The following is a 26256-nucleotide window of genomic DNA, read 5'->3' on the forward strand; positions in this document are numbered from 1 at the left end:
CTCACAGTCCATAGTTCCATCGCCGAGACACAGGCCGCTTCGCACAGTAAACGAAGCACACCAGAGACTCGTTAGGAGAATCATCTGTATCCTCTTCCCCAGGCGTTGTGTTAGCTCCAGCGTGAGCGCTGCCTAACCCCCGGGACAGACTTAAAGGCTAACAACAACGGCCCGACTTCTCCAGTCTGGATGCGCCGTCAATAGCCTTAGGCTCGGCCGATTTCGACAAACGAAGAAGCGATGTAAACCCCCCCCCCCCCTTCCTCTTCTCCGCATATCAGCAGGTGCTGTACCATTTCTCTCGACCAAGAGACGAATCACCTTTGCAAGTCGGGGAGTACGAAGAGGTATACGGGCAAGGTTGGTTCTGCGAGGGCGCCCCGGGGAGTATCGCTCGAGAATCGAGTGTGGTGCTCACACTGGCACGCGCCCGACAGGGTTGAAACGTGCCATGAGCGCCGATACACTTGGAGGCTTGAACCGTCAGGGTTGGTTTCGGTCATGCGCCGATGGGTGTAAAAAGAGTGCCCCTTGTGGTTGTTTGTGGGCGTAAGAGTAGGATGGAAGCTATTCCGGCTTAATCTACACCAGATTGTTGCCGGCGACGGCCGGAAGAAACCCCAAAAGTCTCTTTCGCCGACGACCGACAACCAGAAAACACGGAATAATAAGAAAATAAAATAAAAGAACAACAAGAGAAATATCAGCAGCCGTTCATGGAGAAACCCACAGAACACGTTATGGTATGGGTCCGCTGTAGCATGTAAGCCACAGGTGCGATCGCCAAGTCTACGCGACCTATGATAAGTGATAAAAAAGTCATATCTCTAAGTAAAGTCGCCAGTGGTTTCTTGGAGTGTGAGATGGATGGCCATATGCAAGTTGAGCAGACGTCAATATCTGATGCATGAGACTGCAGTCTATGTGTTATATGAGTGTATGCCGCAGAGGCCCCAGGCTAGTTGGGAGAGACAAAAAAATGATTATCCAAAACAGCTAATGTAGAGTTGCGCGGTATGGCCTAGCCGCACATATAACTCCCTCATTTGTCAACTAGTTTTTAAACGCTAACAACTCGACGAGCTCGCTGGTCTCGCCACCAGAGCGGAGAAACTCGTGATTCAAGAGCACATCGGTGGTGGCCCGTCGCGAGGCGTCCACCACCAGGCACGTCGCAAGAAACTGCTTCAGCAGGGCGCTGTGCTTCTGCGGATCGCGCAGCGGCGGCGTGTTGCCCGTTGCGATGAGGTAGAGGGCGCGCATCGGCTCCATGTCCATGTAGGGCGGCTCCGACTCGGCCACTTCAATCGCCATGATGCCCAGCGACCACACGTCGACCTTGTACCCGTAGCGCTTCTGCTTGACCACCTCGGGCGCCATCCAGTACGTCGTGCCGACCAGCGTGGCGCGTTTCGACCGACGCGCAGTCAGCTTGGCGCAGAATCCGAAATCGGCTGTAATGTAGATTGTTAGTTGGCCGTCGGCTTTAAACCGCGTCGTCATTGCAGCGCACGTACTGATTTTCACATTGCCGCGGGAGTCAATGAGAACATTGTCGCTTTTGATATCTCTGTGCACGATTTGTTTGGAGTGGAGATGCTGTAGGCCGAGACACGTCTGTCCAGGTAGGTCAGAAGCTGTCTGTCTGTGAATGCAAAGTCTTCTTACCTCGCGACAAAGTGTGGCAATATGCCGCTCACTAATGGTCGGGTTATTGTCAATCAAATCAATCAGCGCGCCACCATCCATGTAGTCCATGACAACCCAGAGCATCCTATTATCGTTGACGAGAAAAGCATCCAAGAAGTTGATGACATTTTTATGCTTGCCTTCCTTCATGATGGAAATTTCATCCAAAAGCGCTTCTTTTCGCTGCTGACGAGCGAGGTTCATTTCTTTAATGGCGACGCGAATCTTGGGCCCCTTCTTCAGCACTAGCTCTTGCGCAATGCCGACGGCTGTGCTGCGGATAGTGGCTACGTAAACAGAACCGGACGCTCCCTGACCGACTTTCTTGTGCTTTTGATAAGACACGTTAGGATCGGAGTTCGAGACGAGAGGCTGCAGTTTGGAAATCAGCTCTGCTTCAGAAGTCGTCACATGCCGGATAGCTTGCCTGCGGCGTGATGGGACGTTTAGTGGCGTAACGGTGTCTGGAAAAGCATGCGTTTCTGCCTCGGGCTCTGATACTGTCTGCACTTGAGGCTCCTCCTTGGGGGTTGATGGTAGTTCTTGAGCCTCCACACGGCGAGGAGCTGGCGACGTTTCGTCGTCCTCATATCTCCATACAGGCACAACGGGTAGCTTCGGAGCCAGCTTGGGCACCAGTGGTGGTGGGCGGCTGGGGACGAGATCGGGCTGCCTTTGATGCGCATATGGCGGCCGTTCAGGTACATGGGCTCTTTCAGGCGGAGGGTCGGCGGCCAATTTTTGGTGTGATGATGTGGAATCGTTTGCGGGCAGATGATCCTCAATGCGAGAGATCTTGGTCGGCGAGAGGGCGAAGAATCCATCTGGATCTTCAGTCTGTTTTTGAAGATCCGAGTAGAAATCAACGGCTTCAATGACAGCTTGCGGGTTTCGCGCATAGTCCTCTTTGGTGATTGCTGACGCGCTCAGCAACTGCACCCATTGCTGGGGGAGACCAACAAACTGCTCCGTGGCCGCGTCAAAGCCGACGTGAACCTCGTGGAAGAAATTTGTGGGCTTGCTCACGCCCCCGAGACCAGGACATGCGATGTGGATGAAATCAATCCATGCGTAGAGTTCCTTCTCCGACTTGGTCCTGATGTGCAGGATCTTGAGCGACCCCTCCTTTTCGCCGGGGCTTGTCGAGGACCCCTCAATCCGACGACTAATCTCGATCGTGGGAACCCCGGTCTCGGCGCGCCCGATGGCAGCGATTTCATTCAGAAACAACGTGTATATCGTCTTTCCGCTCTCTGCTTTGGCAAAGTCAACCCATTCGTTGCGCAAAACCATGAAGCGCTGTTTCCAAGACTGCATGAACCCGCCCTCACGAATGCTGACCCATCCTTCATGCCTTGGCCGCGGGTCGCGTTCTACTAGATGATGTTGCTGACGACGAGCGACTGATAATGAGACTGTGGCCCCGGTGTAGGTCGTCGTGGTCGTTTCTTGAAGTGGCGCAATAGCGGTGTTGGCCGCAGACGTTGGGTATCCGATGACGGGATGTTTTGCGTGGCCAGCGGCAGCTTGCGGCATGACGAAGTCGTTGCGCTTCTATATACAGAGGTATCAAGCTATTGTATCCTCGTTGGCACGCTACTGTAGCTGACTTCCGGGTTCTGGGCACTCGTTGCGTGCACTGTTGACGTTCTGTCGAGCCTCGCGGTGATGCTGCCATGGTCGGTGCACGTGATGGTACAAATGCGACACCTATGGTGATACTTCTATCAAACGACTTGGTCACCTTGAATAACAGCATACGGGATTAAGATGGATATATTGTTTTACCTTGCCGATTCTGGCTCATGCCGCTCTTTTGTCTATTCTCCTTCATTTTATTTACATAATCCACAAGTTGCTCGAGATTTTGTTTTTATTTGCTGACGCCCGCCACAAAGCCTCACCACCACCAGCTAAACAGGAGCCTGCGGTTTTTCATTAGCAATCGCGACCGTCTCCAAAGTCACTGCCTCGTCACTCGAGTCGACAGTCTCATCTTTCTTCGCAACAGGAACATTTTCTCGGAGAGCAATGTATGTTGGCACCGATGCGACACCTGGAGCCATTAGCATCTAATTACAAAACGCGAACGAGTTTCGGCGGCGCCTTACCGAGCAGAATGGTATTTACGGCCAGGGGCACCCTGCCGCCGTGCCATTTTCGCGTATTCAGGCCGAAACTCACGGCTTGCGCAAAAGACTCTTGTCCGCGCAGGATACCAGAGAGACGACTGAGTTCCGAAACGCTATCGCTCTTTGTGGCGATGAAGTAGTACATCCAGGTTTGCAACGACTGGCGCGACCATTCCCACAGCACAAGAACAAAGAAGCCCTCGGCAAACCCAGGGTCTAGCCAGTCCATCACTGGAGGGTTGGCCGTATACTTTTCCTGTATAACCCAGCCGTACACCCAAGCAGCCACATGACAGGCGACAATGTACCAAAACGAGATTTCTAGGCGGCGCTTCACCGAGAAGCGCTTCCAGTCTAGAAACATGCTCATCACCTGCGACGAAAAGAGCGTACTGACGTAGCTGAGGAGTCCGATCAGAGCACGTGCACGCACGCCAAAATAATAAGTCTGAAAGTTGCCGGAATACTGATTAAAGTATGCAGCCCAGAAGAGCGGGAGCAGAAGCAGGATATCCCTGCGCTTGGTGAGCTTCCAAAGGGACCTGAACTCATAGCGGAAGCTGTTGTCTGTGTCAACAATGACCTTCGTGCCGTCCCCTCGTTGGACTTTCTCAGGGCTGGTGAGGAAAAGAGCGATGGGCGCAGCGACACATTGCAGCGCGATGAATATGAGATATGTTTTCGGGTCGACGCTTCCCTTGCGCTTTGCTTCCGCGTCATGGTTGAGAATCAAGACAATGAGCCCGCCAACCAGAGGACCGCCGGTGCGAAACCAAAGCCAGATATTCAAATAACGGCCGCGCTTGGATGCTTCCGGATAGCCAAGCGCCACTGCTCCCTCGGCTGCCCAAAAGAGACCAGCCGAAATGCCACAAAGCGCCGCGCCAAACAAGACCAGCCAGACGTTGCCGAAACGGTTGTTTGCGTAGAGCCCGGCCGAGTAAACGGGATAGCCGACGGCGCCTAGAAAGAGCGTCCATGCGAAGCCGATACGGTTGGCAATGGGGCCGCCAAAGACACACAGAAACCCCATCAACGCGAACACCAATGCATTTGCGGCGTTGACTAGGAACGGTTCCTGACCGCCTCCTGCGCCAAGCGCATTCATGGCATTCCAGAGACCTGGCGCCAAGAAACCGACGGCACCAATGACAAAGGCATTGAAAAGTGTAGTCCGATACCATATTCTCTTGGCGGGTGGCGCATCGTCGCCAGCCTCGAGCGAGGCCGGCACCTTTTCGAGAGATGTCGCCATGGCTGTGTCTTTTCTGAAAGTCTATAGTCCTCGGTACGAATGCTCATCTGGCAACTCCATGGTAGTCGGAACACGTCTTTTAAGAGTCATCTTCTTCAGCGACCTGTTTGACCCCCACTGAGCGCTGCAAGTGGAAATTTCAACATTGACTGCACCATTATCTAGACGATGGCGACATTGCGGGCTGGTCCGCCTTTTATAGAGTCCAGCCCACTCTGCGTGGCACGCGCTCCACTGGTGCAGGAGAGACGAACATACGTAGTTCACACAGTTACCGCAGGGGCAGAATTGAGAATGTATGCAACTCTTCTGACTGTAGTTTACACCGCGCTTATCACACGTTGTTAGACCACGGGGCGGCCTTGCCAGTCGCATCAGAGTTTGAGTTTCATCCTGCTCGGAAATCTTAATGCAAGATGTCTGCCGCGCACATTCATCAAGACCCTGAATTGATTCGAATCGTCTGGTCGGGTCTAATAAAGCCCGACCCCGTTTTTTTTAACTGATGCAATGAAGTGAGTGCTTTCAGGCCTGTCATGCGCTCACTTGTTGCCCAATCCGATGACAACCGTTTAAAGGACAAGGGTTCAGGGCACGTTTTTTGTCTTCATGTCACTTTGATGGAACCAACATCCACAAAAAATTGCCGCTCATGAATGCTTGTCATGATGTTTGGCGACGCCAGTCCCGCCGGCGAATTGCACCATTTCGCTTACTTTCGGATGTTCCGTATACAGCCGAAAGAGCCGCAGAGCTCTCTACGCATAGGACGAGAAACCCATGACTGACTCGAAACTGTCTATTGATATACAAATTGGTGCTATTGGAAACGTTCTGCCCCGGGGACATATTACTCAAGACCACATCGCCCCTGTGGCCGTGTCTCAACGCAGCAGAAGCCTATGCACTACAGCAGAGCATTGAGATGCCCTTGCGTAGAATTAGAAAGAGAAAGCATACGGCCAGAACCGGCGTTGGCCGCTGTGAAGCGTTCTCTGGGGGCGAATGGATAGAATTTGGAGCGACGACGTCGCATGGCCCAATATCTATCAGCTGCCTAGTTTGCCCAGCTCATAATGTTACAAAATCAATGTGGCACTATATACGTAAGCTCTCGTGCATATATCTTTGGTTTAATGTGCTATAGGGCCTTCAAGTACATAGTTTGGAGACAGCATCGTGAAGGACGTGATGGGTCGCAATACCTCTTCTAGAGTCGTCAACTGTGGCGTATCTTGTAAGACAACACCTTTGACCCTTACCGGAATGGTCTGGTTTGCTTTATCGATAAAAGAATCGCACACTCAAACTATTTGATAAGCTGATTTGAGACAGATTTTTTAAAGTGCCGGGTTACTTTGCCGTGAAAGAGATTTGGAGTGGAAAATCGGGCTGGCTACCACCAGTATTTCCCATTCCTTGTTTCAATGCCCTCAATCCATATTCCTTGCCATCTCAGCAATATTATGGGTTCTTTGCTGCGAAAACTTACTGATAAAGTGATTCGGGGCACCTAGCTGGCAATGCTGAACTAGTATGCTGAAGCAAAAAGAAAGCTAGCGGCGCAAGTTGAAGCCATCTCGTCGCGAAACTGTCGATACAGACGGGAAGTAATAAAAGCGCAACATGATTCTTCAGATCCGATTTCAGAGGAGGCACTGTTGTTCGACACCCTCACATGCAGCAAGCGTCACGAAGCTCAAGCATTTCATGGCGGAGGCTGCGCTAGCCGCCAAGTTGTTTTACGATTACTATATGCACCGACAAGTCTTTTCGTGCTAAAAACCGTGTCAGATCGAAATGCACGTTATGCACGTTCTTCAAACTTTCAAGCCTTTTACCATCAAGTTTTCCTGATCTACCCAGCATGAATGGCTTGAGATGCAACTACGTAGTCACCACGGCCATGGCAGAACCCCGTCTGGTCTTATTGCTTTACCATGCTCTGCTTTTAGGTCTTTTGCTTGACGGCGCGGCATTTTTCTGCTCCGAGAACTGGGCGCAAGAGACGCTACCAATTTTGATAGAAAGCTCTGATGAATGAGCTGAATGGCTGCCTCAACTGACCCAGGGTTTGCAGGCAATGAGGCTCGGAGACTGTCAGCCCCTTGCCTAGCTAACGCGTACGGTCGAGGTGCTGAGTTTGCTTGCTCTAATACGCGGATCAAAGTGAGCCATATAATTGTCATAGAATCTACCAAACCCCCCCTCCTTGTCTGACCTCTAAAGCCGATAACTAACTGGATAGGCAGCGCTAAATGGGGTCCTGGCAAGCCACGATGCCGGCCAGTGTTCAGCCACCAAAATAACTTTGCTGACCGAACATGACGACTGAAGGCTTGCGAGGCACTCGCCGGGCAATTTGCTCGCCCAGTCAGAGGATCACTGTCCCCTGTAGTCCACTCCGCGGGGGCAAAAACCTGGTTATTCTTGGAGCTTGACCTACTGACTATATTAGTCTGCAACTAGTACTGACATGGCTGGTGGGTCTCTGGCATATGCCTCATCAGTTGCTGATTGATTGATAAGATATATTTTTTTTTTGGAACCGTGCTATTCTTTCTACATTCGGCGAAGCACGTCCTGACTGAGTCGGTATATGCGATGGAAGCTAATACGCCCTCTTATCGTTCGATGAAGAAAATAATGGTTCATTTATGAAAAAAAAAAAAGGAGATAAACGTGGCTCTTACAAGCAGCCATAGGACAGACTTTCAAGCCGTGGAGTCGTCGCCACTTTGGGTGGAATCGGGGCATGAAGAATCTAGAATGCTATCCCGGTCCTATAGGACACGGAATATATTATGCAATCTAATTGCAATCTAAACAGTCTTGCTCTTCTAAACTCTTGGCTACTTTGGTCGATGCAACCCACCCCTCCACGAGCCAGCGTGCGTCTGACAGCTCTAGATCACATCGGCACGCCATGTCACCATTGCACATCCACTCCGCCTGCCGTCGTAATCTTTTTTTTTTCCTTTTTTTTTTCCCCTTCATTTAGTCTCCAAACACTAGCCGCTGTCGTAGCCGTCTCCGTCGCGGCTTAAATGGTTGGCAGGCACGCACACGCATTTTGTTCAGAGCTTGGCATTCCAGGCTGCGCGGTCGGACGACTCCAACGGTCGCTCACGACCATCCCAGAAAAGCGGGCACAGCTGAAACCACTTTTCCCGGCTACAGACAGAATGAACCGACCTCTTGTGGCCAAGGTCCACGTACTTGTCGATCACCAGCCCCTGCGCGTTTTCGTAGGAGAGGATGGTGGCCCCGGTGGCCTTTGGCTCGCCCACGGCGTTGAGGGTGCGGACGTCGTCGAGGAAGCAGTAGTGGATGCAGCTCGAGTACCACGCGTTGACGCGGCGGGAGCCCCGGAAAGACGAGTCGCCGACCAGCGAGTGTCGTCCACGGTCATAGTGACCGGCATCGTAGTGGGCGCCATAATGATCTTCCTGTAAAAGAGTTTTCTTTGTAAGTAGCTGCGTGCGCGCATGAGGGTGGGATTGATGCTGCCCCGTGAGAGAGTTCGTACCTTGGACCAGTATAGTTCGTAATAAGCAAATCGGGAGTCGTCAAATCGACCAAAGAGGCAAAGCACATGCGGATCGAAATGCAGTGCGCGGAGATATTCGCGATGCTGATCCAGGGTGCCGGTCTCATTCCATCCCGCAGCAACACGAGGATCGTTTTGCCACTTGTTGAAAAGTGCCAGATGATTGTCGTCTTCCCAGTCCAACACCTCCAGGGAAAAGTGCTCGTCAAGCTCGGGAATGTAGCGGCTGTATACGATTGAGCCCGGAAAGGGCTTTGGCTGACGAGTCGGATGGCGGGTGTATACTGGTTGTTGGGGAAATTTGTTCGTCACCTGGTAGTTCAACGGCATTGAAGGATACTGCAGAAGCGAGCGTCGCGAGGGGCCGTCCGAGCCAGATCCTGTAGCCCAGATGGCTCGCGGTCCGGTTGGAGATGCGGCACCCTGCCAAAATGCGCTTCGCAAGATGAGGATCTCCTTGGTCGTCAGATAGTCGGGTACGGTCTGCGCCGTCGACTGCTCCGTTTTGGATACAGGGTGTGAGATGGCAAGGCCTGTGGCGAGGAGCTCGTAGCGGACCGTGCTAGCTTCGTTGCCCGACAGCTCGAGTCTGAATGCTTCAAATGTTGGGCGTGACAGGAAGATTGCATGAACAACGTTCCATATTTGGGCCAGGGACGGGGCGGCTGTACTCTGATTCCATTCAAATGTCGTTTTCGGACAGCGACGAGCTCTTGCCCATGCACTGTTGTCATTGGAAGGTGGTTGATCGGACTCTGGTGATTTGGCCAACTCATGCCAGAAAAGCATCTTGTTGTGGAGAGGCTCCGGCAAGGGCGACGCATTCTCAGGTTGCTCGACAAATTCCAAGTTGAGTTTGCTCTGCCCTGCTTCAGAGACGTTCTTTACTTTATAGACAGTAAGGAATGGATGTGGCAGCTTGACCAGCGAATACTGGTCTGCCGCGGAGCCGGCCCGAGTCTGGTCGTTGGGAGTCTGAGTTTCGTTTGGCATGTTGGCGCTGTTGGTGTCGTACAGAAGATGAAACGGAAGAGAAATGAAGACAAGAAACAGGTCATCTTATCAATCGCAAAGTACAGACTTTTATGAGGTGGAGATGACCATAAAGGAACTAGTTACTGTCTTGGCCGTACGAATACCCGGCGGCCAAGTCAGAAGCACGGCCCGAGGAATAGCTTGGAAGATGGCGCGTACGGCTGAGCCATATTGAATATAAAACCCGCCCATGCTCTCTTCGAAGTAAGCTCAAATTGAGACGCATAATCTTTGGTCCTCTACCCAGACACACTCTCGACTCCGACACAAGCACCATGGCCTCGCCTCTACGTGAAGGGCGTAGAGTCTACGATCACTTCTACATTGATTTCCCAGCAGAGCATATTCTGCAAGTCACAATAAACAGACCAGAAAAGCTGAATTGCATCGACAAGAGCACAAGTCGACAGATGCAGGATGTGTGGGAGCTCTTTGACAATGACGATTCTTTGTGGGTGGGCATCATCACCGGCTTAGGCCGCGCCTTTTGCACCGGAGCGGACCTTGGTGGTGCGTACAAAAAAAAATTTGAAAAAAAATGATGGCAGGCAGGGGAAGACCATGCATGCAACTATGGACTCACGGTACTAACCTTTTCCAGAATGGAACAGAATGAATGAAGCCGGGATCTTCAACGACATGGGTGCGCCCGGTCTTGGCGGGCTGTGCCGGCGCAAAGGCAGGAAGCCCATCATCGCGGCCGTCAACGGGATCTGCATGGGCGGCGGCTTCGAAATGGTGGCCAACTGCGACCTGGTGCTGGCCTCGGAGCTGGCGACGTTTACGCTGCCAGAGGTGAAACGGGGCATCGCGCCCGTGGCAGGATGCCTGCCCCGTCTGGCTCGCGTAATAGGGCTGCAGCGGACCATGGATCTCGCGCTCACGGGACGGACGGTGAATGCGGCGGCTCTGCAGAGCTGGGGTCTCGTCTCCGAGGTTGTGGAAGAGGAAAACCGGGGCGGCTCGGCATTGGTAGTACCAGTAGGAGGATCGAACCAGAAGCAGGGCCAGGGCCAGGGCCAGGGCCAGAGCCAGGGCCGGAGCCAAGTCGTCCAGGCCGCGATTCGTACGGGCGAGGCCATGTGCCGCAACAGCCCCGATGCCTTGATCGTGGCGCGCCGCGGCGTCCGGATGGCATGGGAAGACGGCAGCGTCGAGGCGGCGACGGAAGCCCTCGCGCAGGAATGGTATCCTCGACTCGCGGCCGGGGAGAATTTCGCCGAGGGGTTGAAGGCTTTTGTCGAGAAGCGGTCACCCAAGTGGACTAACCCGAAGCTGTAACGAACAACCAGTCGGCCGGAGGAGAGCTGAGGGTAGGGGGGGGGAGAGAGCACGGAAAAAACGGCAATGGTGTCATTTGACTGTGGATCGTTCAAAGTTCCTGTACGATTCGCGACTGTCTCTCTCGAGCACAAGCATAAGATGCGGCTGGGGGGGGGGGGGGGGGGGGGGGAGGGCGGATAGGCCATAGACGGGCAGCTTGATTTCAACTGATTATTCTACAATTATGCAAGAAAAATGCCTTGGCAAAGAGACTGCCCTTTTTTTTTTTTTTTTTGCGCAAAATAGGAGCAAAAGCGGATACGTTTGCCAGCTCCTTGTTAATATGTCGTGGCATTTCCCGTCAGGCTTCGGAAGCCTTCCGCCGCCGTGTTTCTCGGCCCCAACACCCAACACACTGGAAACTTGCTCACGGCACGTGGTCAACCGATAAATTCAGAGATTAAACAAGTTTGGGAAGTTGTTGGTATGCTTCAGTTGTCTGGTGGGGTCTGGACTTTATTCCCGACGACACGAAGGTAGACCGCCGACAGAGCTACTCGTGCAGTGAGATTTGAGGCCGTGATCCTGTACGCAGAACCAAGTCTTGAAGCAGCCCCGTCTTCTTCAGGTTCGAACCCAGCCAGTGACCACCGACATCGCTCGATACCGTGCATATTTACTGGTGGGCCAGGGTTGCTGGTCAAAATACCTGGCCCGTCACTGTGAAGGGTGGCGACTCAATTTAATCCCCCACTTGGCTTGTACGTTAAACTTGTCATGTCGACTCCCCCGTTACCACGCGTACGGTACTTGGCATCTTGGCTATTATAAGCGGGCGGCGGGGGCGGGCTGCAAAAAAGAGAGCTGCAGCAGCAGGGACCTATAACAAAACTGACCGTCATATTACCCCGGGCCGACTGAACCCGGTTCTTGGGTTCTTGGTACAGGCCTGGATTCCCAAGAGCCCCCCCTGGTTTGGCAGTTGGTTCCGATGCCATTCAGCACTTTGCACTGTCTCAAGCCACCTCGGACCATCTCTCGGGGACCGAGTCAAGATAGATTCCGGCATGCACGGCTGGCCTACGTCAAAAGCTTTTCTGCAACATGTACCTGTGTCATGAACAGCCCGTGTCAAAGAGTTCGACACTAATCTAAACAGCTGTCACAATGCCATCACTAGTTCCAAATAAAACCAATCACTGGCTCATGCCCATCCAGGACTCCACGGAGTCGATCCTTGACACGCGACAGTCTTTCTTGGTTGAGTTACGCCCACACGCAGCACTGGTTTCGATGTGGCGGTAGCTATTGGGCGGAATGTCATCTCTCAGAGGCTCATAGAACTGAGCAATGCCCTATAAGAAGTTCCACACGCTCATTATTGACTGAATATCGACATCAAAATGTGAATTTTGGCGTTTGCGTACATTATCATGGCGTGGATGCGGGAGCTTTTCCGGACTAATTTCCCGCGTTATCCGCGGAACATGGAGTTTTATACTCGAGAGGCGTACCGTCCGACGGTTGGCTTGTGCCACCAACGATCCTTTTCGGCTTTCCGTTTCGATATTGGGGGCCATCACGGCATATAGTCTGGCCACTCTGCGCAAGTTCAGCGGATTGGCAGGCAGCGATCTTTGGTAGCATCCCTCGGGAAGCTAAACGCCACTACTGGTGCAGCGGCCGTTCCTAGCGTGGCTCGTTGGACAAATCACCTGCTGTACATGCTCCATCTCACACCTGGCCTGATCGAGTCTGCTGCCTGTTTAGCTGGTTCGTATCTATTCGGTTGCATGACAGTATGCCATTTATTCGGGGAGCGTGCTTCCACTCAGAGTCGTTACCGGCAGAAGGACCGCAACCTGTCTTTGCTTTTCGATTGAATCATGAAGCAAAGTCTTGCCCTAGACAATCTTGCCTGGGATAAGGTAAATGGGGACTCGGAGCAGGAGTCTATACAGCTCAGGGCACAAGTCGTGGTTGATTTTCAATTTGCCTCGCAAAAGAGAAGCGATGCTCTCGCAGTCGGCCGGGAGGCTATGCAGCGAGATTCTTTCAATCAATTGTCTGGACCGGCTTGCTTCAATATGTGTATGCTTCAATGCTATCTCACAGTGGTCGAGATCGTGTGATTAGTATGAAAGTCATGACCGACGGAAAGCGTGGCGCCAAGTTTCATTTCCGCTACATTCGCAAATGACTGGTAAGCTTCTATGGGCTGGAGACGACGAATATGTACTACTTTTAAAACCTAGATTTGATTCCCGTTGCTGTCACTAGTTAGGCTTGCCATAAACTTGGCTGTACATATTAACCTTTGTGGAGATCCAGGGATATTGATGAACATGTGGGGTAATAAAGAGCAATTTGCCCAACCGAGGCTCATTGAACCAGGCCGCCTTCACAAATCCCAGCGACAGTTATGCACAGATTTCAAATCTCAAATGCCATTCTACTTGTGGATTCTATAAGTCAAAAGCTCACAATGACAGAAAATACAGTGCTATACGAGCCGACCGGCGAGGGCATCGCGACAATCACCATCAACCGGCCCTCGGTGAGGAACGCCGTCAACCATGCAACATCACTACGGCTGGCGGAGGCTTTTCAGAGATTCGAAAACGACGACACCCAGAAGGTATGCATCTTCACAGGCGCGGGCGCCAACTTCTGCGCCGGTTATGACCTGCACGAAGTCGCCGGCAACAGCGCCGGCGAGCTGGCTGTCGGGCCCGTGGACAAGGTCAACGGCGCCGCTCTCGGCCCCATGGGCCCGTCGCGCATGCGGCTGAGCAAGCCGGTCATCGCGGCCATCTCGGGCCACGCCGTGGCCGGCGGCCTCGAGCTCTCGCTCCTGGCCGACCTGCGCGTGGCCGACACCACCGCCGTCTTCGGCGTCTTTTGCCGCCGGTTCGGCGTCCCGCTCATCGACGGCGGCACGGTGCGGCTGCCCAAGGTCGTCGGCGAAGGGCGGGCGCTCGACATGATCCTCACGGGCCGGCCCGTGGACGCGCACGAGGCCCTCTCGTTTGGCCTGGCCAACCGCGTGGTGCCCAAGGGGCGCGCCCTCGAGGCGGCGCGCGGGCTGGCCCGCGACCTGCTCGGCTTCCCCCAAAAGTGCATGCGGGCTGACCTCGCGTCGGCAAAGCACAGCGTCCATGATGCGGACAGTCTCGAGGCTGCTCTGCGTTTTGAGTTTGAAAGGGGCGCGCCGATTGTGGCGGAGGAGAGTGTTCAGGGCGCGCAGAGGTTTGACAAAGGTGCCGGACGCGGGGGAAAATTCGAAAAAGGAAAGCTATAAGCAACGAAAATGTATCAGCAAGAAATCTTCATGCCAATACTTATCGGAGTTGACCCTCCCATTTCAGCTGCATCTTACTCGACCAGCCATCATCTAGGCAGCCGTTAACAGATACGTATCCGGGGAAATGCAGGGTTTGTAGCAAGCACTGATCTTGTACTGGAGTATTACGTCTCATATCACCACTCGTCCCTTCTTCGGAAGATGCGGGGTCATGAAACAATCTGTTATGACCCAGGCTGATACCTTTCGGCGGTTGCAGACGTGGAAACGCGGATACTAGGGTCCTACCCCGCGCTTCCCACAGAGCGACCAGGTTTCGGGTCGTCGATGGGCTGCTTCCTTGCCTAGAAACTCGTGATCGAGTGGAGAATCCGGTCTACAGATGCCAAGTTAGGCAAGTCGTAAGAAACAACATGTTCCTGACTGCAGGCGAGACCGTCGCGGAGATTCTAGTGCCAGCCCCGGACAGGCGTTAACAATCAGGATTGCCAAATTTCAAATCCAGTTCTTGACGCCTTTCTAAATTTGTCAACTGCAAGCCCCAAACTTGCGTATAATGTAATTTAAACGGCGTGAGCTCGCCCTCAATAATATGATATGCTCGACTGGGCGCGAACAACTACTGTGAAGCAGTTAGCCAACGGCGACACTCTGCAATTGCTGAAGTTGATCGGGGCCCGCCTTTACAATGCCATATTATTTAAATGTGAGCATGGGTAGAGCTTCTCCATATCGTGTTCTCTCTGAAGGGTAAGAACCACCAGGCACACCTTATCAAGACATGCGTGTCGTTGTCGGAAGTGTTTCGTACTTGGAAGTCACGTACTGAGAGGTGGCTGCAATGATCCGCCAAAGGTGACTGAGATTCCCGCCTGCACAGATAGTACTGTACTCAGATATTGTCATTCATCTTAATAGACTTTTACCGCACTTTCAAATTCTACAGAAATGCTACAGCATCGTATCGGAATTGCTTTATCAGATGCCTAGTATGAAGACTGGCTTTTCTGAGATGAAAGCATTTCCTAGGCTCTTGTAGACGAACTCGAAGGGAAAACCCTTTTGATCAGCCGAACCCGGATTCACTTAATCTCATTTCGTTCTAGAAACGGTCGCTCTACTTTTTGGCTGCACAAGTGTAGTGCCCATGTCGACTCCTCGGCACAACGAAATTTACCAAACAAGAAAGAGCTCTCTCTTGAGTCTTTAAAGCGATAAAAAAAATTGCACAAATGATTTTACTTTTGTCATTCTTTTTCTCATTCGTCTTTTATCCCAAGCTAGAATGGAACCTCGAGGTATCAGATCGTTCCAGTCCGACGTCACTCAGCCTCCAACCAAAATGAAATTCGAGTAATATCGTGATGTTTCCAGCACTAACCACACACTACTTTCCTTTGCCTACACGTGTTACATTTTATGCAATAATCATAGGCCAGAAACTACGACCAGCTCGATTGCCCCATCCAATAGGTCGCTCACCACCAAATATCTCCTCAAACTCCGGGGCCGCGCCCATGTAGCCAGGTGACAAGTCTAGGGTAAGTATGTCTGCAGCGACTCCATGTGGGCTGAGGCCTGAGATGGACGGGTACATCGCATTACACCAACCTCTGCTTAAAACACATCGATTCTGGGGCGCAGTAGAATCAGGAACTAAAAGCTTGATTATGTACGTGTTCAAATTTTTAGAATTTCAATAGGGGCTTGTTCCGCTGCATTAAAGCCTTGTTGGCCGCTGGCCACTCGCTGCCGTCACGTGTGGTACTCGGCGGCAGGCGGCAACTGAGGTGCGACCCGCAGAGCCGGAGCTTGCTGCTAAGCTTCGCCTGTTGTCACCTAAGAACTCACCCCGAATTGTGCGTTGTGCAGCATTCCAGCTGCGAATACTGTGTCGCATACTGCAATTGTCATTGAAAGGCGATAATTGCAAGCTGGAACTGCTCGAATCACCCTGCAGTTACAGCCCCAGGCTGATGGCGCGCTCGCCCTTTTCGACACTCGAGGGGAGATCCCGGCTTTAACTCTACGCTCCTTACATCCGACTGCGGCTGCATCAGAATGGCTTCAGCATACTCAGGTCTTCGGGTATGAGCGGACTCTAGGATGGCGACTTGATAATCAATTCTCTAATGTGTTTTGATAGGTTGCTTCTAGAAGCAGTATTCGCCTGTCAGGACGTTGCTCAACTCCTGCTGCGCCAATAGTAGTACGCAGTCGCAAGACTACGTGTTGCCGATATGACCTTTGGTGCACCCGAAGCTTCTCAACATCACCGACTCTTCAGACTACAAACCCCCGGAACCCTTCCACCGAAAAACCCGACGATGCGAGCGTTGCGAGTGCCGAGACTGATGCGCCGCTCTTGAAGAAGCGCGAAAAAGAGTCGGCCAAGGGCAAATATAATTTATACGGAGATGATTGGGAGGACTCTGTAGATTTTGCCATTAAATCTTTCGAGGACCTGCCGCACCGCCTCTTCGGTGTGAATCAGCACATGATTATCAACTACGAGCTAAAAGAAGCCCTACGTGTGATGCTGCGTCAGTTCAATGCCCCTATCGTCTACTGCTTTGCGTATGGCTCTGGTGTGTTTCCGCAAGGGGACGTTGGTCGCAGCATCAGTGACGCCGAGTTTCGCGCTGTGCACCCTAAGCCACCTGCTGCCCTTGTCAAGGCGCAGAAAGGATCACCGAAAATGATCGACTTCATCTTTGGCGTCTCGCACACACAGCATTGGCATTCGCTCAACATAAAGCAACATCGGAAGCACTACTCCGGGATCGCCTCGCTGGGCTCAGGCGCAGTCTCTCATGTGCAAGACTGGGGGGCGGGTGTCTACTTCAACCCCTTCATCGAAATGAACGGCATGCTGATCAAGTATGGCGTCACCAGCATCGATAATCTGGTCCGCGACCTCTCTACGTGGGACAATCTTTATTTAGCGGGCCGCCTGCAAAAGCCCGTCAAGATTCTTCGTGACCACCCGCAAGTCCGCCTGGCTAACCAGCACAATTTGATTGCTGCCCTGCGTACGGCCATGCTCCTTCTACCTCCGGACTTCACCGAGTCTGAACTTTACAGCACGATCGCGGGTCTCAGTTATCTCGGAGATCCTCGCATGGCACTCCCCACCGAGAACAAGAGCAAAGTCGACAACATTGTCAACAACAATGTTGTGCACTTTCGGCGGCTATATGCCCCACTCGTCAAGACGTTGCCAAATGTTGCATTCACAGGACCCTGTCGACTAGACGACGAAGACTGGGTGCTCGATGAGGATGGCGACAACAGACTGCAACAGGATATGGACCCTATCAAGCGTGGCAATATGGTGCGACGCCTTCCTTCCAGTTTCCGCGAGCGCCTTTACTTTCAGTACCAAAAGAAATTCGCCATTCCTCGCGAGGAATTCTCCATCATGATGAAGGCCACTCGAGATGACGATCCGTCATCAAACAAGCGACGCCAAGGCGGCGAATTCGACCGCAGAATTGCCGCCGACAAACCCGAGGAGCTCCAGGCCCTGGTTCGCCAAGTCATCAGACAGACAGTCAACTGGCCGAGTACCAGCCAGAGTATAAAAGGCTTCCTGATGGGTGGTTGGGGCAGAACCTATCGCTATCTGAGGGAAAAGTATGACAAGTGGAAACAGGGCAAGACCAGCGAGGGAAAGAAGAAGGTGGAATCAAAAGACGTAGAAAAATAGGCTGCTCGAGGTTCAATCTTGAAGGAGAGCAACATGTGAGAAATGAGGGGACGCGTGGACTTGGCTCAGACATTGGCAGAGTCTCGGTTTCACACCCACAACGAAACGGCGTGGTTAGATCCAAGATTTTGTGGAAATGCAATTCAGTTGGACTATGCATTGAGGAACCTCACCTTCCGATATAATGCACCATCATGCACCATCTGTTACTTGGCTAGGTCTTCATGCAGTGTTGAGCACAGCGACTGTTGGATTTCCCAGCCAATCACTAAGTGCGGTCCATGCGATTCCTCGGCAAAACCTGGCTGACATATTGCACATGATGTCCATAAAAACTTCAAATCAATATAGAGAAAAGACAAAGAGAACCAGTCAAATACTCGAACAATTTCTAAAACGGTGTACTCTCTCATTGTTCCCATGCGCTGTAGACTTGCACACTAGGCAGGTATCCTGCCAAGGTAAGCCTGGTAACTGCAGTTACTTTGATGCCCCATGCTGGCGCTAGCTATCTAAAACCTTTAAAAGGAGGGTAAAATCGAGTCGTTCTCGTGCTATGCCTATATCCTCAGGACATTTCTGACCATTCGCATGGGGCCTTTGGCCTTCACGTCGGTGCTGGTGCGATGCGCAGTATAAGAGACTGGCGCGAATGCGTCCGCTATCGAAAGCGCTCGGCGGCAGTGGACCGATCAAAGTCCAACTCGTGTTAAACGATCCAACCCGATCTTGATACGCAGTCACCAAGTGCGACGGGGTCATGCACAGCCCGCCACGACAGCAGTGGAAGGCTTGGCAGCAGTGAGAACGGGTCGACGAGAAAGACTGGCAAAGCTAACCGGGCCCCCGAGTGCTTGGCTAAGACAGGTAATGCAGGCCCTATAGCCTTTTGCTAGGTCGAGGACTGACATAACCGGGTGGTGGGATAACAAGCGAGCCTCCAGTCCAATAATTCGAAGCAAGCGGGGATGGGGGCCGTGACTGAAGCTTGCATACAAGGCCGTGCCTGAGAGACGGCGAGAGGCTCTTCGCAGCTTCATTTCCTCCCGCGACTGAGAGATTTTTTTGGACTAAGATGACGTAGCTGCAAGCAATCGAGTTCTCAGCAGAGATGGATGAAGGTGATTGCAGTGACAAAATGAATATTGCAGAGCTGCTTTGCCCTGACGTGCATGAAAAATGCCGGTCAACTGAATCACTGGCTCGCAGTGACCTTTCAGAAACGAAGTCATCTTCTCTCTTTTGTACTTGAAGCACGCTCCTATTGCCACACATGCCATGACAATGTCGCCATCAGATCCAAGATGCCATATTGGTTCGCGAACTTGTCCAAATGCCTCGGATTGCAGCAGAGTCTGATGGGGCGCCTCAAGTTTTCACGATTCTCAACGCAGCACATGTTGCAGAGAGTTACTTTCAACTTTGACAGCTGCGCTCAATTCTTTGACTAGACTTACTGAACGATGACCCAATGAGGTCACAAGAAACTATAGAATCGAGATTATGAATCGTCGCTTGCATGTAGGAGAAAGGCCCTTGGTAAGGCAGTTCATTGGAGGCTTCCATAGCTATGGAGGAGCTTCATCTGAGCACTGTACCGTCCTGACCGGGTTTCTGGGCCATGCCAACACGTCCCTACGGCTTTTGGGCATCAGATGCTTCTTCGCGGTGATTTAAAAACGGTAGTCAATGGGGAACTGCCATCTAATCAAACCCATGCAAGCGCTATAACAGAACACCGTGAAGGTCGCAGTTGCGCCTGTTTCTCCTATAAATTTGACTACAACTAATATATAGCTGCCAAGGTGCAATGGCAGAAAAGGGGGGGTTTACAGTGTAGGTGCTAATGGAGCTATTATGGATGTCCAATAAGATCTTCTGCCTTGTAAAGAAGTCTCTCTCTTGTCATCCAAGCCCTTTGACTCGAAAATACCCATCCCCGAAAGCACATGGAGCGGATCCGCCCTTGTCAATGTCAAGGATGCACGTCATCGGTAAATGCAGTGTAAAACATGCCGAACGTATGATTGCAGCTCTATAGATCAGTTGAACTAGTTTTGGAGAGGCACCACATGGCAAGCGCTGCACCGGGGGAGATCCTTGCCCGTCTCACCACCCCAGAAAAAACCTATTTTTCTAATTTCCTTTATACTATACATCCTACGCGGAAGGGGAAAAAAAAGGGGAATAGGATTACGAGTTAGAAGGCACTTGGATTTCAATTAAGCTAAATGATCCGGCAATGGATAGAGGTAAACCAGTGTAAGATTTGAGGTGATTTCACGAATGCCTCACCGTCGTCGGGATGGAACCCGGTTACTGTAGCACCCCTCAACCGCGCGGGCAGAAATGATGCATGGGGTTGAGAGACAAGGGCCAGGCAGGGCTGCCAGAGATCTCGAGAACCTCTTGACTCCCAGAAGAGGTATGCGATCTTTGAGCTGATCTTTGCCCAAGGTTCCAAGTTGAGATGGAAAGCCCCCCCCCTCCCCCAGCGAACAACCTTGATAGCGTTCAAGATTCTTCCTTGGGTCACTGTTTTGCCGTCATCGGGTGTAGCGGAGCTGCGCAGAAACGACAAGCCTCTACCCGTATGTAGTGTTGATTCGTACTCACTCCTTGCGGCGATCCAACTGAACCTGATCCGGATGCATACAGTTTTTGGTCTGATGATCGGGAACAGGTGATCAAATTTGTCAAATCTACAAGGATGGTGTGATGGTTGGAAAATTTTCCAATAGGCCACAACATAATTTGCGCCGTGCAAGCCACTCCCCCATCTTCATTCGAATGCAATAGGCTATCGGGCAATTAAGACGGGCGGTCTTAATGTCCCCGGACCCAGGGCTCTGGATGAGTGTGAGACCACCCACTTTGGCAGCCCAGTTGTTGGTTTCTGTGGCGCTTACTGGGGGGCCCAGCATCGTGGGTCGATCTCTACCACCCTGACGGTTGGCTGTCTTGGTCGGTTCCCATCAGAGTGGTCGAGGAGGGCCTTCTCCGGGGCTGTCTTGCTTGTTCCATCGGCAACTGTTAGTAGGAGGACCCGGCACAATACAGGTTCCCCTGCCTGCTCTCTCTGTGAGACGGGGCCCTGGACTCGGAAAAAGGAAAGAAAAAAAAACATCGGCGGAGGCAAACCCTGGGAACCGGCAGGCCAACTTGAAGGCAATTGGTGTGATGAAAAAGCTTGTCCTGCCTCCCCTGAGGCGCATGAACTTGCCAGCTGGACATGGCTGCTGGTGGATTTACGTATGTGGTGAGTAGTGTTGGCCGTCTGTCGTATTATCAGCCACCATCAATGCAGTCAAAGTTAATTACTATGCGGTTGCCGCCGACATGAATTCTTGCCTCCCCCCCCCGCGATCGTTCTCTCTAGTCATGTCGGAACAATGGGCAGCCCGCCTCGGAACAACGCAAGTCGGCACTTGCGGGATATGAGTCGCGTACAGTGTCTGTGCCAACGCGAGCTCTTCTCAATCTGTACAGGGTTAGTTATGAACTTCGGTTAAAGGAAAATTCATTTGGGAGTTCAAGCCACCGACTGGCCGTCCACATCCCTCAGCCACCAAAGGTGCAGGGAATATGCCCGTAATTCTGCGGGTTTTAGGTGGATGATCGACAGGCATGCCATCGCATCTTGGGAGTAACAAAGTGGGCACCCAAAGGGGCATGGGCAATTCCCTCACGGCATATGGAGTTGTCATGGGGGGTCGACTGTAGTGAACGGACGCAAGAAAAAGAATAATAAAAAAATAAAAATAAAAAAATACCGTGCTAGAGCCCTCGCCATGTGCTGAAACGGGCCAAAGAAACAAAACATCGACTTGGGCCAAGAAGCGGTAGGTGCACTGCAGCCATCGACAAGCATGGCTGCATCTCGGCTGCGTATTGATTGAGGCAAAAGAGTCCTGGAAAGATGATTAATACGAACGAACCTGCGCGGCGGCGGTGCGGCAGGGGATCATCGCCGCCGACGAGTTTGTCTGTGACTCTGTGACACCACGGAGCAAAGCCGCGTTCGAATAGTTATCCCGGCTCTCACAGCCCGCCCCAAGCAAGCTTTTTTTCTTGGGGAACAGCAAGGACGGCTCGCCCGGAGTACAATGGCTTTGTGCCACACTTGATTATTGGTCTGCTGAAGACCAGAACAGACACACAAAAGCCCAGCGGGCGGATCCCTTTGAGAGGAGCCGCTCTAAGCCACCAAGATTATGAACTGCGGCGGCGCAATTGTGTAGCCAATGTTACGGCAAGGTACAGAGAATTGGAAAAAGTCGTCCGTTCCGTTGCGGCGGGAACGATGCCGACTCGAAAAAAAAAAAGATTCGTCTTTGGATGCGAAATTTGCACTGGTTTGGCGATGCGAAAATGCGCATGCACGGCTGCATGCCTGCGCCCCGTGTCTCTGATTCATGAGGAACATCTACAACAGAAAAGGTGGCGCGGATAAAGAAATCGGGTACCTACTTGACGACTTGGAGCAGCTAGCTAACTTACTGAAGCTACCAGACCTGCCAGAACTGTTTCGGCCTTGTCCAAGCGGGTTGTCGTGTTCTGGTGCGCCGACGTTCTCTCTCTCTCGTGTGGCCGATAGACGCGGTCCGTGAGCCTTGTAGCGTCACGCTAAGCCGGGCGCCTCGAGTTGCAAAAACGTGTCAGATGGCGCTATTCACGACGCTTGAACCTGTCATGATGCAACCATCCTGCAGATGAAGAGCGCCCCCCTGCAGACAAAGCCTGGGCCAGCCCGGGGCAGCACGCGCTGGCTCAATGACTCTGCTGGCTCAATGACCGCTGGCGTCTCTCTCTCTCTCTCTCTCTCTCTACGCCGACTAGGACCGGGGAGGGGCCAACCTTTGTCTCGCCATTGGGGCTTTGGCCAGTCTTTCAGTTCAAGACACTCTCATCAATACTGGTAAAGTGCTAAACGGCCTTCCGGTGTGTGCGTCCGTGTGCAACAGGCAGACCCGCTCCGCACAATCTCGTCCTTGGCCCTTTCCAACTTGGTTATCTATCAGTTACGGAGACTTCAGCACGTACAGACAATGTCTTCTCCACTGCGCGAGGGTGCTTGCGAACCGAACGTCTGCTGCGTACAGAGAGCATGTTGTGGCCTCGTTCCCAGGCCCAGGCTAGCTGGGGAGGACGCCGACAGGAACAGGGCGCAGGGGTCGTCGACAAGTCTCATTCGGCTAGCCTGTAAGTAAAGTGTCTGCAACCATGCCCCCAAAACGGCGAAGCAGGCGTCGTCTAAAAGCGAGGCTCCCGTGGCGACAGTTGTGGCATCGCCTCCTGACTCTTGCCAGCTTCCAAGTACTGGCAGCCATCTGTAGTATCCGTGTATCTGTACCCCGTACGGAGTACTCCGTATACTGAGCCAATTTGCGAATGGAGCATGCTGGTACTTGGACTACCAAGTATGCAGGGGCCCTACTTGCTACACGTTTTGTGCGAGTCTGTCGTCACTAGCCTTGGGATGGACTAGTCCAACAGTCCATCTAACCGGGGTTATGCACCACCTCTGTGAAAGTCTATCCGTGCCAAGTTCCACCCAGACCCAAGGTTGGTGGTGGGACGAAACGACAAAGCAGCAATGCCTGTACTGGGTAGATCGCGTATATCTTTCGCCTACTGAGTAGCCACCACCATACACCCTGCCCCTCCCTCCCCGGGGAGGAAGCTGCTTTGTTCCACTCAGGATTTGATATTAAAGTGTGCCCGTATCTGCACTCTCTTGGGCGGACCGTTCCCGATCCGGTCACCCTTCATTGCGTCCCCCCAAAAGCAATATAAGCCTGCAGATCCCACACATGCGTCGAGCCTTCCAGACACTGTAATTGAACATTGCGGTGCTACTGGCACTCCTGTTGCACTGATACCATGGGCTTCCTCGCTTTCCTACAAAGGCGGCAGGGTGACAGGACGTCCTTGTCACCCTCACCATCTACAGTAACCCTCCAGCGCAGTATGACGACTCGCCGAAGCATCCCTTATACCGACCCATCTCTAATGACTGTGCCACAGGCAATGCTTCTTCGTCGATGACGGCAAAAATTCGCAGCCGAAGCGACGCGGACCTTGCAAGCCACCAACATACGTATCGTCCGCAACACACCAACCAATTACAACAGCAACAGACGGCGATTGCGAACCCCAGCACCACAGCGCTCCAACAGGCATGGACGGCAGATGCGCAGTCTGACATCCATCCGAACGAGCTCATCACATCTTCCGACTCTGCAAAGCGACTATCAGCAGCTTCATCATTCTCCGATCTATTACTGTCTCGGAACAGCAGCGTCAAGGGCGCCGGTGCGTTTTCCGTCATCAGCCGCCATGTCGACCTCCTAGACGCCCAGGGGCAGCTCGGACCCTCAGACTTCAAGGCCCGGTTGCAAGCGTCCGGCTCGCGCGAATACGGAGAGGACGTGGCCGAGCGCAATATCGGGCAGAACGGCCTGCTTCTGGGAAGCCCAGCCGTGCAAAAGTTTTACGCCACACGGTCACTGCAGGCGGTGCCCCGGCGCCAGAACACGGCAGCGGCCAAGTATCGCAAGTACGCCAACAAGGAGGTCATTCTCGAGCAGCCGGAGATTGAGGACGCGTACCGCCCCAGCTCGCGCGCGTCGAGCATCTACACCACCAGATCGACGCCGGTCGCACGCTCTCGGGTGACTTCCATCTTCGACAGCCCCGTCTATACGGAGCCCCCGCAGACAGGCCGAGTCAGCGTCGCATCGTCGCGCGCGACGGTGTCTTCTATTGGCCTCCCGAAATTGGAGGAGGCCAGCAACCACCGCCAAGACATGGATACGGAGGAGAGCGACGACGCCTTTCCTCCTTCCATCCCGCGCTTCCGCCGCAGCGAGCCCGAGTCCAGCAGCATGGAGCGCCCGCCATCCACTCTAGGCTCCGTACGCCGCGCACGACAGTCTGTGGATGTCATGAGCGCGTACAATATGGGCGAGCCCATAACCAGGACCGTGGTGGTGGAGAAGCTGTTTCAGGACGACTTTGCCAACACCAGGCCCGCTTCGCGTAAGAGATTACTCGCATTTTGTACATGACAAAGTTTTTTTACACCCTTTAATGAATACTAACAAGCACATATAGGCAACCAACGAAATGGCGCGGCAACGCAGCGACAGAACCTGTCCGTCGAGAACATGCTGCGGTGGAGGCAGACCTTTGGCGAGCTGGAGGAGGACCAGCGGTCCGTCGCGACGGAGCGCGCGACGGAGAGCCGCGCGTCGCAGCGGCAGTGGTCCATTGCGTCGACGGAGCCCACGGAACGGTCCGACGTGTCGAGCGTGTTCCCGCGGCCCGTGAGCCGCGCCACCGCCACCACGTCCGTCGACATCCGCTCCCTGATGGACCTCGACGAGCGCAACAGCTGCAAGGGGGGGCGGCGAAGAAGCTCCGAGGCCGAGCGCGGCGGCAGCAGCGGCAGCGCCTCGCACGACGAGGAGGACAACAACATGGACGCCTGCTCCATCACCACCGACGGGTCCAACGTGGACGCCTTCATGGAGAAGCGCCGGCGGCGGGCGGCGGCGGGCGAGGACCAGGCGCTCATCTTTAAAGAGTCCGAGTTCTTCGGTGACGGCGACGGCGGCGGAGGCGCGCTGCCCGGCCTCTTTGGCCCCTCCTCTCTCGATGACGCGGTGCCCGAGCAGGAGGACGGCGATCTAGCCTCTGAGGCGTCGGCGCCGGCGCCGGCGCCCCGCGGCCGGAGGAGGGACAGCGACCAGACTCTCAAGGCGCCCGTCTACAGCGCGCAGCAGCAGCAGCAGCAGCAGCAGCAGCAGCAGGCATCACAAGACGACCGCCGCTGCTCGTCGGTGGTGGTGGTGGCGGGTACGCCCGAGCCGCTCCCCGGCCCCTTTGTGCCGCGCATCTACCTGACGCAGCGCCAGCGCCTGCTCGCGCTGGGCTTCGACTACGACACCGACGACGACGAGTTTGACGCGCTCGACAGCAGCAGCAGCAGCAGCAGCAGCGACCCGGACGACGCCAGGACGCTCAAGCCGCGCCTCAGCATCATCGTCGAGGGCCCGCCGGCGGCGCCGGCGCACGGGGGCGGTGCCGGCGGCGAGGATGCAGCGGCATCGTCCCGCCGCCGCATCAAGGAGGCCAGCAAGCGGCTCACGCGCGGGGGCGGCGCTCGCGTGCGCCGCGTCGAGACCTCTTTGGAGGAGGAGGGCAACTTGGCCGACGTTGAATAGACAAAGCGGGACCACAATCAGGAACCGTTCCTCCTCCTCCCCCCCTCCCCTATTTCTTTTCTCTCTTCTTCTTTTTTTTCTTTGTTCCTTG

At 53.5% G+C, this 26256-nt stretch overlaps 7 protein-coding genes across 7 annotated transcripts; 4 read left to right on the forward strand and 3 right to left on the reverse strand.

The window, feature by feature from the left end:
* Positions 1–1053: 1053 nt before the first annotated feature.
* On the reverse strand, positions 1054–3225 carry V2A60_009308 (PAK family serine/threonine-protein kinase; the record flags this gene model as incomplete). The annotated part of the gene is made up of 3 exons (XM_083260575.1): positions 1054–1454; positions 1518–1617; positions 1669–3225. The coding sequence occupies 3 exons, from the start codon at positions 3223–3225 to the stop codon at positions 1054–1056; spliced, it is 2058 nt and encodes a 685-aa protein (XP_083116701.1).
* Positions 3226–3602: 377 nt separating this feature from the next.
* V2A60_009309 (uncharacterized protein) lies at positions 3603–5076 on the reverse strand (the record flags this gene model as incomplete). Its single annotated transcript, XM_083260576.1, has 2 exons — positions 3603–3745; positions 3801–5076. 2 exons carry the CDS (start codon positions 5074–5076, stop codon positions 3603–3605), a joined length of 1419 nt encoding a protein of 472 aa, XP_083116702.1.
* A 3077-nt stretch (positions 5077–8153) lies between these two features.
* V2A60_009310 (GNAT family N-acetyltransferase) lies at positions 8154–9619 on the reverse strand (the record flags this gene model as incomplete). The annotated part of the gene is made up of 2 exons (XM_083260577.1): positions 8154–8525; positions 8606–9619. 2 exons carry the CDS (start codon positions 9617–9619, stop codon positions 8154–8156), a joined length of 1386 nt encoding a protein of 461 aa, XP_083116703.1.
* Positions 9620–9936: 317 nt separating this feature from the next.
* V2A60_009311 (enoyl-CoA hydratase/isomerase family protein) lies at positions 9937–10942 on the forward strand (the record flags this gene model as incomplete). Its single annotated transcript, XM_083260578.1, has 2 exons — positions 9937–10171; positions 10263–10942. 2 exons carry the CDS (start codon positions 9937–9939, stop codon positions 10940–10942), a joined length of 915 nt encoding a protein of 304 aa, XP_083116704.1.
* Positions 10943–13409: 2467 nt separating this feature from the next.
* Positions 13410–14225, forward strand: V2A60_009312 (enoyl-CoA hydratase; the record flags this gene model as incomplete). Its single annotated transcript, XM_083260579.1, has 1 exon — positions 13410–14225. The coding sequence occupies one exon, from the start codon at positions 13410–13412 to the stop codon at positions 14223–14225; it is 816 nt and encodes a 271-aa protein (XP_083116705.1).
* A 2064-nt stretch (positions 14226–16289) lies between these two features.
* On the forward strand, positions 16290–17937 carry V2A60_009313 (mitochondrial matrix Mmp37-domain-containing protein; the record flags this gene model as incomplete). Its single annotated transcript, XM_083260580.1, has 2 exons — positions 16290–16316; positions 16375–17937. The coding sequence occupies 2 exons, from the start codon at positions 16290–16292 to the stop codon at positions 17935–17937; spliced, it is 1590 nt and encodes a 529-aa protein (XP_083116706.1).
* A 5883-nt stretch (positions 17938–23820) lies between these two features.
* On the forward strand, positions 23821–26165 carry V2A60_009314 (uncharacterized protein; the record flags this gene model as incomplete). The annotated part of the gene is made up of 3 exons (XM_083260581.1): positions 23821–23905; positions 23965–24978; positions 25054–26165. The coding sequence occupies 3 exons, from the start codon at positions 23821–23823 to the stop codon at positions 26163–26165; spliced, it is 2211 nt and encodes a 736-aa protein (XP_083116707.1).
* Between the last annotated feature and the right edge of the window lie 91 nt (positions 26166–26256).

The sequence above is a fragment of the Cordyceps javanica genome, chromosome 6, assembly GCF_051103115.1.
Source record: "Cordyceps javanica chromosome 6, complete sequence".
Lineage (NCBI taxonomy): Eukaryota > Fungi > Ascomycota > Sordariomycetes > Hypocreales > Cordycipitaceae > Cordyceps > Cordyceps javanica.